Below are 14,355 nucleotides of genomic sequence, written 5' to 3'. Positions count from 1 at the left end.
GTAATTTGGATAGGGACACCCGAGTGCTGTTGGTTCATGTCCTCAGGCTCAGAGCCTAGCTGTAGTTCATGAAAGGGACCATTTGGCAGAAGGGTTTGCATCTCCTCCTGAGACATTTTCTTGATTTGCGCACTGTTAGATATGTGGCAGTGTCACAAATGTATTGCTGGTAACTGACCTGTTTGTGTTCCTGTAGAACGGGGACGTGTGTATCTCCATCCTGCACCCCCCAGTGGACGACCCCCAGAGCGGAGAGCTGCCCTCTGAGAGATGGAACCCTACACAGAATGTCAGGTACTCTATGCACTACTCCGCTAGCCAGCATCTCGTCTTAATAGGTGTGCGTTTCTTTTTCTTCTAGATCACTCTATGCACCACACCTTTCCCTCACACAATGATAATTCTCTCACTCAACCCATTCTCCTCATCTTTGATTTATGGTTGACTATTAGTATAAATGTGGAATTTATCAAACATAAAACAAAATATATAATATATTTTCACTTGATTCACATACTTTTTACACACATTTAATCTTACTTTCCATTGTCTTCATTTTTTTCTCTTCCTCTCTCTCACTCACTCCACACACAGCAGGATATATAATTACTACATTGGGTCTCCTCGGTGGCGCAGCAACTACTGTAAATACAAATGACCTCACACGTCTTTGCTCATAGAGCAGTGTTGTAGTGGTCCCGAGACCACATATTGAGTGTTTCCGTCTGGATACATTTGTACTCTGTCTTGACTAGGTCTCAGACAGTGAGGACTCATAATTTCTTCCCGAGACCAGCCAAGAGCGGAGTAAAAAACTCAATTATCAGCTTCCATTCAGGGAACGCATAAAACTGCTTCGCCAGGCCAAATATATACACTCCTTTCTTGAAACATTAATACAGTATTTTAAAACCCTTTATATCTATTTTATACATGTTTGCACAGTGGTGAACCTGTAGGCCTTCAGTGTGTAACAGGTTGGTGATTCTGAAAGGACAGCAACATAATACCATATCATAGTGCACTTTTTGTAAAACAAAAAGGGCCAGTGGTGTAGTGGAGGGTATCATTTACTTCTTAACCCCTACTGATGCGTATCAAAGTAGTGTAGTGAAGGTATACAATTTATCAATTATGTAGTACAATGGAGAAATCATGCACAAAGTAGCCTACACAATCACAAAGCACGTGAAATATATTCACATGCGCGCACCGCACACATCCAAGTTTCAGCAGAATATCATCTCCAGGCAGCAAGCTTGTACAGCTCTCAACTGGTTTTGGCATGGAGCAGCTCACAGAAGAATGACATCGGTAACCGGTAGGGTAGGAAAAACGTTTCAATTTATGATATCTATCAGTAAATGCTAACTAAGGCAACAGTGGGTATGCAAACTAGGTATTGAAAAAGTTTAGTCCGAAGTGTTGGTTAGTAGGCTATTTATGATGCACAATTGTTAGTCATGAGCTGTTTGCATCATGGATGGACCTGGGTGGACAGAGGCCCACCCACTGGGGAGCCAGGCCCTGACAGGCCCCCCAATCAGATTGATGTGGTTTAGGCATTGTTGTGGACTTAGACCATGACATTTTTGTATTTTTTTCTGTAAAAAAAAGGTGATTCTGGGAGTACAAATTTGAAAAATGTATAATAAAACAGGATTTTTCACACAAGGTGCCTTTCCTTCACTGGGTGGGCCGTTTGGGAGCTTTTGGCAACATTTGAGTATACCCACTTCTCCAGGTACCACAACACCACTCCAGGTACCACCAGCATAGGGCTGACGGAAAGACAGCAGTCAAACACATCATGATGTTAAAGGATAAGCAGTCCATAAACTCTAAATAAGACAGTAGGTCCAGATTATAAGAATACAAAAACATAACCATTAAGCATTTCCCAATCAAAGTGTACAGCTATTACTTCCCACAACATTTCACGTTAAGCACACAAAATAAACGGTGACATAATGTTTAAAATGGAAATATGAAACAGACAAACATTTCAGTCAAATATATGTAATTCCCAGTTTATGCTACAAAACCAACTTCATAAGCGGTTTTAAAAATAGGTTATATTTGACTCGTTCCATGACGTACACTAAGGCGTTGGCTGAATAAATGGATGCAGATCAATGCATGATTAATATAACCAATACATTTCTTGGTAGTCCCAAAAATATTGCTATCAGTTTGTAAATCACAGCTGGCCTGATACATTATTTGCTGCCTCCATACAGGATACACTGTTTCAGTTTCAATTACTCAGTATTCTGGACAAAAACAGACAAATGTAACTAAGGCTGGGAATGTCGATACAATCAAACTAGCAAGAGCAATGATCACTAGTCAGTCATAACGTGGCTAATAGGCTAGCGTATGTATTTATGTAGCAAGCTAAAAACACGGAGCCTAACGTTAGCTAGCTAGCTGCTAGGAGGATGTCGTGCCATTGGAGGAGTGGGTGAGTGACAGACTTTTTCCCCTCATTTTTTGTGACTATACACAGATGGAGATGCGGGTGTCATTTGGTTAGCTAGCAAGAACTTGAATGACTGTTATCCAGTTAGCAACAGTGAATTTGCGAATGCAAGAGATATGCTATCTACTCAGATTTCAGAGCACTCTCATCTGAGTGTGCCAGAGCACAGAACAACTAATGCATTTAGAACAACTAATGAATTTACGAATGCGCAACACCCGCTGACTATTACCGGTGTCGGTAAACGTAGACAAAAAAAGAAGTAGTCAAGAACAGTCTAGATAAACAGCTTAACCAGCTCTGCTACGGCGAGTCAAATTGTCAGCGGGGTGTTTTCTCATTTGTGCCTGCAAGTAGGCAGTTAGCAAGCTAGCCAACAAGCTGCAGAAGGACGAGGAGGCTACAATTCCCCATCGTTTATCAGTGCGATTTTGACGGCCAACTAGCTGAAACAGTTTGAGGGTTTATCTAATGTACCTTCGTTAGATTTTATCTCCTCTTGCCCTGGCTAGCATTAGTTGTTGATGTGCATAACTGAATGAGAGGGAGCCTACCTTTTCATGGTTGTTAGATCAATAGGACTGTAACGTTCCCAGATGTAAGAGGACTCCTGTTGTATTTACATATTTGCACAAATCCATTCAGGTTTATTTTGTGGCTTTTGGCAAATACATTATAATGATCTAAAGTCACGCTGTTGCAACTGCCTGTAAACACAGTCCAATTCAAAGTGAATGATGGTAGGTCCGTTTGGCAAATGGCTTGTTTGTATAAAGGCCAACTGTAACTGATTGGCTTTAGCGCACCAGTCTGTGTCGACTCTGGTCCTGGACGAGACAATGGTTTTTATTCGGTTTTATTTACTGCAGAGTCTATTAATTGTGCAAATGCACATCTGCTTTACCACTATATTTTGCTATATAATTTTCACAGATGCCTTAGCATATGTAATTCCCAAACATTCTATGAATTCCTGAAATCTTGAAAATGACCATATCTAAGTGGTCACTTGTCAGAATTTTTAAAAGAATGTCATTCTTCCTGTCAGTTCCATTTTTTAAATGCAATAATGTTTCTCACACAAGTTATTTTCAAAGGAATGGCTAACAACAGGAAGCGTTCTGCAATAAGAAACACAGTTCCACTCACCAGATGATGATAATTTGAAACTTAACTTCTTGTTGAAAGTTATTCTTGAAAAGGGAGAAGCTAACAAATTATCAACAAACTCTTTGATATCACCTGCTGCAGCCAATGCAAACGAACCAACAACAAAAGCTAGAAGGGACAAGTTTCCATACGTTTTGGTAAAATACTGTCCTACTTTTTTAAGTCAAAATTTGATTGGTTGATTCCACTGTCATTCCAAAATGTTGCCCTAATGCAGTTGAATGGCAGATGCCTTTATCTAGCTTCTGATTGCCTAGCTGATGGCTGACTTACCTAGCTAGATTTATCTCCCAAGAGACCAGCAAAGGAAAATCCTGATTGAATATTTTATTATTTTCAGTGTTAACCCTTTCTTTTCCAACAAAAACTGATGCGATTAAATCAGAACATCATTGAAAATATTATTATTATGTTATTATCATGTTATTAATCCTTAGCCCTTCTCTGAAGGCGTAGAAGGCCAATTGTTCCCCACTGTGTTTGGGTTAGTAATAATTTGTAGAGTGGCTCTATTTTTACTCAGCATGGATTTTTTTTCATTATTTCAAATGTCTAAAGAATATGTTGTTCTGAAATATGAATACAGAAATACTGGACATTTTGAACTCTTATGGTGGTGGTTTAACAAAATGACAATCATGGTCTTGAATTTGTATTTTTCTGGTCTTGACTTGGTCTTGAATCGGTCTCTCTTTAGGTGGTCTCAAACACAACACTGCCAGAGAGAGACCACAGGTGTGAAAAAGTTGGTTATGAATAGATGGTATACAGCTGCAGATGGAAGTGACACAGAAATTTACATTTTCTCGGGCATGCGATTTGGAGGTTTTCGAAGTTAGAGAGTTAGGTTAGTTAGCTAGCTAGTCCCCAGGCGATGACAGCAAATTTACTTTAAGCTAACTTTTACCCATTCATCTGTGAAGACCGCTAGCTGGTGTTCATATGGATGTCACCGTGACATGCCAATTAACTAACGTTACTGCCCTCAGTTAGCATGACGACAAGACAAGCCGGTGCTAATGCTTTCCACTTGGCAGCTATTTCACGTGTCGCCTGCGGTAGCTTGTAACGTGGTCAATTGTTTTTCCCTCCCAGGATTATATTTCAAGTAGAATGGCAGCCTACACAAGAAATAACTAATATTAGTAACCATCTAGATGTCACAGTGATAGTCTACTCAATGGGGAGCACATTAACAGGTAGGCTGTTTGTTCATCTGCCCGCAATTGCTAATAACCCATCTGCAACTACCTGTCTATATGTGATAAAGTGAAAATCTGATGCCCGCACCCAACCCTATCTCGCTAATATAGAAAATGCGCTGTAGATTTCAGGTTGTCTCGAATACATCTTTTGTGGTTGAAAAATACTATCAGTTTTTATGATACTGATAAAGATGGCACCTCTAAAGACATATCTAACTGTGCATTCTCTCAAGATGCTGAAAGAAATCATATTTCTCCACTCCTGAGTCAAATTTTTGCCTACATTTGGTGTATAATTTTACTGCAAGAAATGCTTAATTATGCAGGAGTTAATATTAAGGCTATTTGAGAGGTATAATAGACCTAGAGTCAGTTTCCAGTTTTCAGGTTCCATTCAACTAATCTGAACACAGATTAGTCACCCGTGATACAAGTCAGTATTCAACATCCTGAACAGTAGACTACAGTTCCCTTTATGTGCCATAGGCCTATTTGAAGTCCCCATCTGGTGACTGTCGAATTTGTATAGCTCTTCATAATCATCATAGTCGGCACTGCTATCATCCTCTTTTACCAGTTCGCATTACTTTTCTTGGCTTCTCTTTATTTTCAACTCTCCATTTCACATCTGGCCAAGTGCATGAAGTTCCCTCAGTGCTCACAACAAGCAACATCTGACAAAAGTTCCTCTACTTCTATTCAAGGCGAAAATGATGAATCAGACACCTTATCGATAGCAACAGCTCATGGTCCTCCTGGAATCAGAAGTTATTTTGACTCAATGGAGGAACGTAGTCAGAAAAATGCTGATGAATGTCTTGCTCAACCTGTGTCTTCAACTGGTTCACCTCTGAAGCTCACAGGCAATGTGTATTGGAAGAGATTTCTACATTTTCTTCCCCCAGCATACACCCCTCCAACCAGACATGCTTTATCTACTAATTTTCTGGATGCAGAGTTCAAGTGAAGGTCAAGCAAATCATAGAGAAAGCAGACTGTATTGCAATCATCTCCGATGGGTGGTCAAATGTTCATGGGCAAGGAATAATTAACTAAATCATCTCCACCCCTCAACCAGTATTCTGGTTGAGGGGCACAACAGATACACCGGTCTCTACATTGCAGATGAGCTGCAAAGGGGTTGATCTCACCCTTTAGGATGGTGATGCTGTCATCGTTAAAGTATAGGGATTCTATTGGGGGGGATATACAGTTGAAGTCGGAAGTTTACATACACTTAGGTTGGAGTCATTAAAACTAGTTTTTCAACCACTCCACAAATTTCTTGTTAACAAACTATAGTTTTGGCAAGTCGGATAGGACATCTACTTTGTGCATGACACAAGTAATTTTTCCAACAATTGTTTACAGACAGATTATTTCACTTATAATTCACTATCACAATTCCAGTGACATCATGGGAAAATTAAAAGAAATCAGCCAAGACCTCAGAAAAAAAAATTGTAGACCTCCACAAGTCTGGTTCATCCTTGGGAGCAATTTCCAAACGCCTGAAGGTACCACGTTCATCTGTACAAACAATAGTACCCAAGTATAAACACCATGGGTCCACGCAGCCGTCATACCGCTCATGAAGGAGATGCATTAAAAATGAACGTATTTTGGTTCGAAAAGTGCAAATCAATCCCAGAACAACAGCAAAGGACCTTGTGACGATGCTGGAGGAAACAGGTACAAATGTATCTATATCCACAGTAAAACGAGTCCTATATCGACATAACCTGAAAGGCTGCTCAGCAAGGAAGAAGCCACTGCTCCAAAACTGCCATTTTTAAAAAAGCCAGACTACGGTTTGCAACTACACATGGGGACAAAGATCGTACTTTTTTGAGAAATTTGGAGGGTGTCTCGCTGGTCTGGGCGGGCTGTCTGTTGCTCCTTTGTGAGATGCTTGGGCTGTGGTTGAGGGTGACGTCCTTCAGGGTCCTGGCAGAAGTTGGAATTGCTGCCTTTTATAGGTGGACCTGGTCGTAAAGGCTGTGTAAGTCCAGGGTGGAGTGGTGGGCCAGGTAAACATTAGGTTTTGAGGCACAATCCCGGTTAATGCTTGCATTCACGCGCTGTATGGTGGCAAGGTGAATGTTTTTTCATGGTAGTAGGGTGGGGATAACCACTTGTGCATTGGGGAAAGTGGAATAAGCTTTTTCAATCACTCCCTTGAGTGCTGTGGCCACCCTTTCCTGCTGGGCTATCAGGTTGTTTGTGGCCGTGTGAATTGTGGCTTGGGGACAGGGGGGCTGTTAGGAGGGGGTGGGGTCTGTTGGGTTGGTGGGTTTCTGTTTTCCCTGTCCCATTGTGGTCCGAGTTTGAGGTGGGCTGTTCTGCTGGTTTCTCTGGGGGAGTGTCCTGCTCTCTGTCACACCTTAGCTTTCTCACCACATCCTTCACTGCTGTTAGCTATGCCGTGTGTTCCTCTCCCTCTTCCTCCACCGCTGTTAGCTGTTCCCCTCCCTCCTCCTTCACTGCTGTTAGCTGTTCCTCTCCCTCCTCAAGTTCTCTCACCTCAGTCCGGAGTGCAGCCAGTCTTGGTATCTTAGTAGTCTTGTTTACTAAGCTTTATATAACAAAATGACCTAGAAATAGTCTTTTACTTTTTGACTTCAGAAGGAGGTTCAGACTGAACAAAACTCACTCATTCTTGTGTTGGATGGAATTTTCAGGTTTCTGCTGTTAATTCTGCAGATTTTGGTTTGTTAGAAGTTTTTTCCTGGTAGTCCTTCATAGTAATAATCCATTCAGGTAATTCTGTCCAAAATCAAGGTTTTAGGTGTGGAATTTGGATTTAAGCTTTTGATGTAGAGGGTAGTATCCTGTATAAGTCTTTATGAAAAAATCCAAGTTTTTCCATATTTATCCAACTTTTAATTCAATTTATTTTCAGAACTCAGGAGCTCATGACCACTCTTTTTTCTCTGTTTCTTCACTATCACTCTCCCTTCCTCCTTCACTCTCCCTTTCTCTTTCTCCATTTCTTCTCTCTCCCTCCCTCCCTCAGGACGATCCTTCTGAGTGTCATCTCTCTGCTCAACGAGCCTAACACATCCTCCCCAGCCAATGTGGACGCCTCCGTCATGTACCGCAAGTGGAGGGACAGCAAGGGCAAGGACAGAGAGTTCACAGAGATTATCAGGTGGGCACACATACAATCACACACACACACAGATGATGGCCAGGCACAGAAAGAGTGACGAGATCATCAGTTAGGTGGACACATGCGCACCCATGGACACATCAAGGGTGAGAACAGGGTACAATCAAACCATCAGGTATACCCTGTACCACTTCCACAGTTCACCCTTTGTCGCTCCGCTGTCTCTCTTAACAGGAAACAGGTCCACGCCACCAAAGCGGATGCTGAGCGGGACGGTGTGAAGGTGCCAACCACCCTGGCAGAGTACTGCGTCCGGACCCGTGCCCCACCCCCAGACGAGGGCTCCAACCTCTTCTACGATGATTACTATGACGATGAGGACTTGGAGGACGAAGACGAGGAAGATGGCGAGGACTGCTGCTACGACGAAGATGACTCGGGAACCGAGGATTCCTGACGACCCGCCTCCCCATCCCTTCCTCACCCCCCTGTCACCACACCCCCCTTAAACTGAACTCATACTCCACCCTTCGTGTATACACCCTTACAGATCCCCCCCCCCCACAGCAGTGCAGCCACACCTGCACGTTAAACTCAGATGCGTTTAAAAGCTACGGAGTTAGTTTGTCCATTTGTTTCTGGTGTTTTTATTTTTCTGTTGGTCAGTGGAGTGTTAGAGAGATAATGTTAGACCTACATATTATTCACATGGTTTGCTCTTCATGGCGAAGCCACTCAATTCTCAATTACCACTTGCTTTTGAAAGTTTTGAGTAAGGCCTCTGTCTCCCGTAGAGTGTCTGTACCCAGACAGAGGCAGGCAGGCCTGAGCTAGTGATGGTCATCTTAGCTGTGTGACCTCTCACCTGGTTGACAGCCGTGTGAAGCCAGCCTCCCTGGCACACGAGGCTAGCTGAGGCTAGGGGACCCTGACATTTCACTCTTGGGGACCCTGACATTTCACCTGTCTGCCTCAGGTCAACTTAGCTCAAAAGCCAAGTCTTACTGAATGAATTGATGGCCTGTAATGATGAGATGGGTGTATTACAGATGGTTGCTGTTATAATACTGATGTACTCTTTCGGAGACCTTTGCACCCTTTCATACACATTTGTTATGGTATGTTAAGTGGCAGTGGTCTGAGCTCGGTGTCTTTACCCATGGCCTGAACAACCGAGTTAAACACAGCTCCTAACGCTTATCACCACCACATGCTTTTTCACAAGTCCAACACCACGTGCTTTCATCTCATGTAATTCCTCACCAGCCACCAGCTCATTTAAAGATGGGAGTGAGGGATAGTGTCTCAATGTGTGTCTATATGGGTGTTTTGGTGGTTCATTATTTTATTCAAATGTAGTGCAGGAATGCTTTGCAGAGAGAAGTGAGTTAGACACCTCCCTCTGGCAAGTCTGTGCAACAGTGATGGCCTCGCACAGCAGCCATCTTGAATTAGCTGATTTGTTTAGATTACATCCTCAGTCAGTCACTTCCCCAAACATTTCACATGACTAGAAGTGCTCGTAAAACGAGTAGCTCCATCACACAGGATTTTACACATTGACTAAATACAAACTATTGAACAGTATTCACACCACCCCACATTTCTGTTGTTTCAGTAGTGTTCATTCATTGTTACAACATGACTACTTGATGCTAAGTTTTAGAGATGAAAAATGCATTTCCCAGCTGATGCTAGGGATGTGGATAGGGAGGTCAGTAGTATATTTTAGGGACAGGTCAAACAGCCAACCCACTAGCATGTTGGGTGGTATCAGGCTCGGCATAGTGCGGTTGGGAAACACTGTGATGATTGAGAATGGGCCGAGGGCTCCCCTTTTGGTTTTTTTGATGTAGTCTTTTACTTCAGACTTAAGGTGTTAGCAACTATATTTTTTCCCCCTTACATGTACCAAGTGCAATGATTCTCAGCCTTTTTGTTTTAAACACCATGTCATGGGGGTTATTCACTGGACTTATCAGTACATTTTACCACCCGTTTGTTTTCGATACAGAAACAGTCAGGTATTCTATGTTTTCCAATAGAGAAAAACAGGTGATTACTGGACACTCATACTTTTTATGTTGTGTTAACATCTTGAGTATGAAGCATGTACACATCAATCCAATCATCATGGATTCATAGAACTGTTTTACATTCACCATATACAGATGTTATGTGAATAACCCCCATTTTGTTTTACTGTAATGTTTGGGGCAATTGGAATTTTGTGAAGCTGCCGATTTTATCATGTAATTTCCCTCCTAATGTGCTACCTTCCCATCTATAGACATTTTTTTGGTGGCAGCATCAGCAAGGGACCCCCGGCTGTTACCAAAATTCCTCAGGAAAACAAAACCACCAACTTTTTCAGAGTGAATCTGACCACATTGTGTGTGTGTGTGTGGACAACTGTTCTCCTCAACGCTGGTCCCCCAAACCTATCACCTCTGCTTCAAAGACTGTTTATAATCTTTACCTTGATATTAATATGCACATGTGGAGATTTCAACGATAATTTGATGTATTTTTGTTCTTGTTTGTATTTTCTTTTCTAATGTTTTGTACATCTATTTAAAACCTAAATAAAGATCTTTATTAGAGTGTTGAGATGTTTCTTAGACCAGGAGTGAATGATTGTATTCTAACAGATGAGAACTTAGTTATCCTTTTTATGGTCTATTAATATATTTTAATTGACTAACAATCATTTGAATAAGATTCTGAACTGTCTATTTATTCATCCCTATTTTCTCTTAGACACTGTGGGAATTTATGACTCAGGGATAACTCTTGAGGTAAGACTGTTATTCCTCTACTCACTCTTATCCTGAGTGTTGAATGTAGAGAATGAAGCCACTGGCTCAGTTATGGACCCCTTGTGATGTCAGAGGTCAGGTGACCCCAGAGTGGATAAGGAAAGTTAAGATCTGTACCATGCAGTCACCTTTAGAGTTGGGGATGTGGCAACTGTTAATAAATCATTAAGAACACATTGTGTGTCATAGCATTTATTTATTACATTCTCTATGTGTTCCCTTACAGACACCATGGGGATGTATCACTCAGGGATAACTGAGGTAAGACTGTTTTGCTTACTATTCTCATAGGCAGTGGCAGACTTACTATTAGGCTGTAGTGGAAATTGCCTCAGGCCTCACATCAAGGCCTGAGCTGGGCAAAAAATAATAAAATAATTTCTCCGCTTGATGCTCCCCATGCTACAATCAGCGCAGGACTGAGAAAATAATAAGAAAGAAAGATTTGATTTTAACAGAAAAATGACCCAAGCTAACACATTTCGTAAGTAAAAAGTCAGGTGCTGCTAATAATACTGCCTCTGTTGCCCATGTATCTGATGCTGTCTGGCCAAAAAGAGTATGGCATATCAGATACACCAAAAGTATGTGAACACCTGCTCTTTGAACATTTCATTCCAAAATCATGGGCATTAATATGGAGTTGGTCCCACCTTTGCTGCTATAACAGCCTCCATTCTTCTGTGAAGGCTTTCCACTAGATGTTGGAACATTTCTGTAGGGACGTTCTTCCATTCAGCCATGAGCATTAGTGAGGTCAGGCACTGATGTTGGGCGATTAGGCCTGGCTCGCAGTCGGCGTTCCAATTCGTCCCAAAGGTGTTAGATGGGGTTGAGTTCAGGGCTCTGTGCAGGCCAGTCAAGTTCTTCCACACCGATCTTAACAAATCATTTCTGTATGGACCGTGATTTTTCCACAGTGACATTGTCATGCTGAAACAGGAAAGGTCCTTCCCCAAACTGTTGCCACAAAGTTGGAAGCACAGAATCGTCTAGAATGTAATTGTATGCTGTAGCGTTAAGATTTGATTTCACTGTAACTAAGGGGTCTAGCCTGAACCATGAAAAACAGCCCCAGACCATTATTCCTCCTCCACCAAACTTTACAGACGGCACTATGCATTGGGGCAGGTAGCGTTCTCCTGGCATCTGCCATAGCCAGGTTCGTCCGTCAAACTGACAGATGGTCACTCCAGAGAATGCGTTTCCACTGCTCCAGAGTCCAATGGCGGCGTGCCAACGCTTGGCATTGCGCATGATGATCTTAGGCTTGTGTGCGGCTGCTCGGCCATGGAAACACATTTCATGAAGCTCCCGACAAACAGTTATTGTGCTGAAGTTGCTTCCAGAGGAAGTTTGGAACTTGCTAGTGAGTGTTGCAAACAAGGACAGATTATTTTTACGCGCTTCAGCAATCGGCCTTAGTGTTTTGTGAGCTTGTGTGGCTTACCACTTTGCGGTTGAGACATTATTGCTCCTAGACGTTTCCACTTCACAATAACAGCACGTACAGTTGGTTGGGGCAGCTCTCACAGGGCAGAAATTTGATGAACTAACTTGTTCGAAAGGTGGAATCATATGACACTTGTCAGCAAAGGGTGTGTCTGATATAATCGAATCCACTAATTTAAAGGGTTGTCCACATACTTTTGGCGTATGATCCACTATTGCTAGAGATCCTCAGGAACAACCACACGAACGTGACAGAGGAAAGAAAGATAAACTCACAATGTAATGGAATGATGCAAAATGTAAGGAAACTAATACTGAAGTCGGTGACAGTTATAAAAGTACAGTATGTGGGTATAACTGACAGTGGCTACAGATAGCGTAATCAATGTTGTTTCCATGTCATTTCAATTAAATTACGTTGAACCAACGAGCAATACACGTTGAATTGACGTCTATGCCCAGTATGAAATTAACTCAGTAGGTTTGGCTCAGTACCATCATATCCGCATGACTACAGAAGTCGATAGCTTGGGTCTCCACATTTCATCCCAAGTTATAAGGCCAGCATTTAATGAACTTCAATGTGGAAAAGGTGACATGTTGATCAGTGATATGTTGATCAGGCTGCTGAGGGGAAGATGGCTCATCACAATGGCTGGAACAGAGCGAATGGAAACCATGTTTGATGTATTTGGTACCATTACATTGATTCTGCTCCAGCCATTTACCACAAGCCTATTCTCCACAATTAAGGTACCATCAACCTCTTGTGATGTTCATATGCTTCAGTTTGCTGCCAAATGACTGTTTTCACCTGTTCAGCAATCATAAGGTAAAATGTATTTATATATCCAAATGGCTTATTAATTTGCCTAGCTCTTCTCAATATCTCTTCTCAATGTGTAGATTACAGTTCATGGAGAATGTTATTTCTATCGGAAAAAAATTAAGTAGATGTTCTACTTGGAACCAAGAAGAAAAGTTGAAGATGAGATCCGTACCCTGCAGTTACCCTGAAAGATAGAGTGGTGGTGACCTATAGGATTTCCTGATGCTCTCATTAGCTAAGCTTTTCAAACATGCCTTCATGCCGAAAATGGATGAGCGATAAACTAACATGGTTCTTCAAACAATAGCCTTGTAAGAAGAGAATGTATGTTGGTTCTGTAAATAACTCTTATTAGGTTGGTGTTTTCATTCCTCAAGGGGGCAGCATTACATTACCTTTCCCTAGAATCTGGAGTAGATAACAGTGGGGAGTAGATAACTAGTGTCTGTTTACACATGGTTTCAATCTGCTGACCCAGTGAAACTGCTTTACATTCAACAGTAAATGTTACAGACAATTGACCTTAACTTTCCACCATAGTCATATCATAACTTGCCTAGTGAAATAAAGGTTCAATAATATACAAATGTAAAATAATGGTTGTCAGGTGGTTCTCTTTCACTTAGAAAATGGCTCCTATTGCAGTAGTGTGGGCAACACCAAAATAATGTGTACGGAAATAGTAAATTGAAACATCAAACCGTTTCAGTTTGATTATTTGATGGTTCTATGTCATTGCAAAGGCTACCTCATATGTTGGGCATCGAGGGAGAAGACCCCATCCTTGTCTGATTAGAGATCAAATGGACCAGTTGGACCATATCCTAACTTAAGAACACACACACACACACAGAGAGACATGAGTCACATGACTGGCAGACAGACTTTTTGCATTTTGAAGTCTTAGAACCCCCTGGTGGAGATGACCCATTTCACATCAATGTGTTTTTCATCTGCCACAATCCAATGAATCACAACTCTCTTTCCTCTGATGTCAGAGTAGCAAAGACACCAGCACCTGTGCCTCAGTATCACCATCACTTTGTACTTCAGACTATAGTTATCATGACCACTTTTTCTCAGCCTTAGCTCATCTTTGTCTTCTCAGATCACTCCTATTCCCCAGCGACACACTCTCCACCCTGCAGTGTCCCCCACTCACTCACCCACACCGGACCTGCGCTCTGCCCTGTATGTGACTGGACGGAGGTCTGGTCCTTGTGAGTCATATGTTCTCACCTCTCAATGGCTGACTGCTACAGAGCTCCATATGAGAGGCCCTGAAT

General features: G+C 42.0%; 1 protein-coding gene across 1 annotated transcript in view; it reads left to right on the top strand.

Moving 5' to 3' along the window:
* Positions 1-10,964, top strand: part of LOC139406551 (ubiquitin-conjugating enzyme E2 R2-like) — a 35,486-nt gene extending 24,522 nt beyond the window's left edge. Inside the window, exons 3-5 of the mRNA XM_071149253.1 lie at positions 197-294; positions 7,874-8,008; positions 8,204-10,964. Of these exons, the coding sequence (XP_071005354.1) occupies positions 197-294; positions 7,874-8,008; positions 8,204-8,426 (456 nt within the window). The 3' untranslated portion in view covers positions 8,427-10,964. The remainder of the gene's footprint in view (positions 1-196; positions 295-7,873; positions 8,009-8,203) is intronic.
* Positions 10,965-14,355: the final 3,391 nt, after the last annotated feature.

This window comes from Oncorhynchus clarkii, chromosome 4 (assembly GCF_045791955.1).
Source record: "Oncorhynchus clarkii lewisi isolate Uvic-CL-2024 chromosome 4, UVic_Ocla_1.0, whole genome shotgun sequence".
Lineage (NCBI taxonomy): Eukaryota > Metazoa > Chordata > Actinopteri > Salmoniformes > Salmonidae > Oncorhynchus > Oncorhynchus clarkii.
This window is presented reverse-complemented; position numbering and strand designations above follow the sequence as displayed.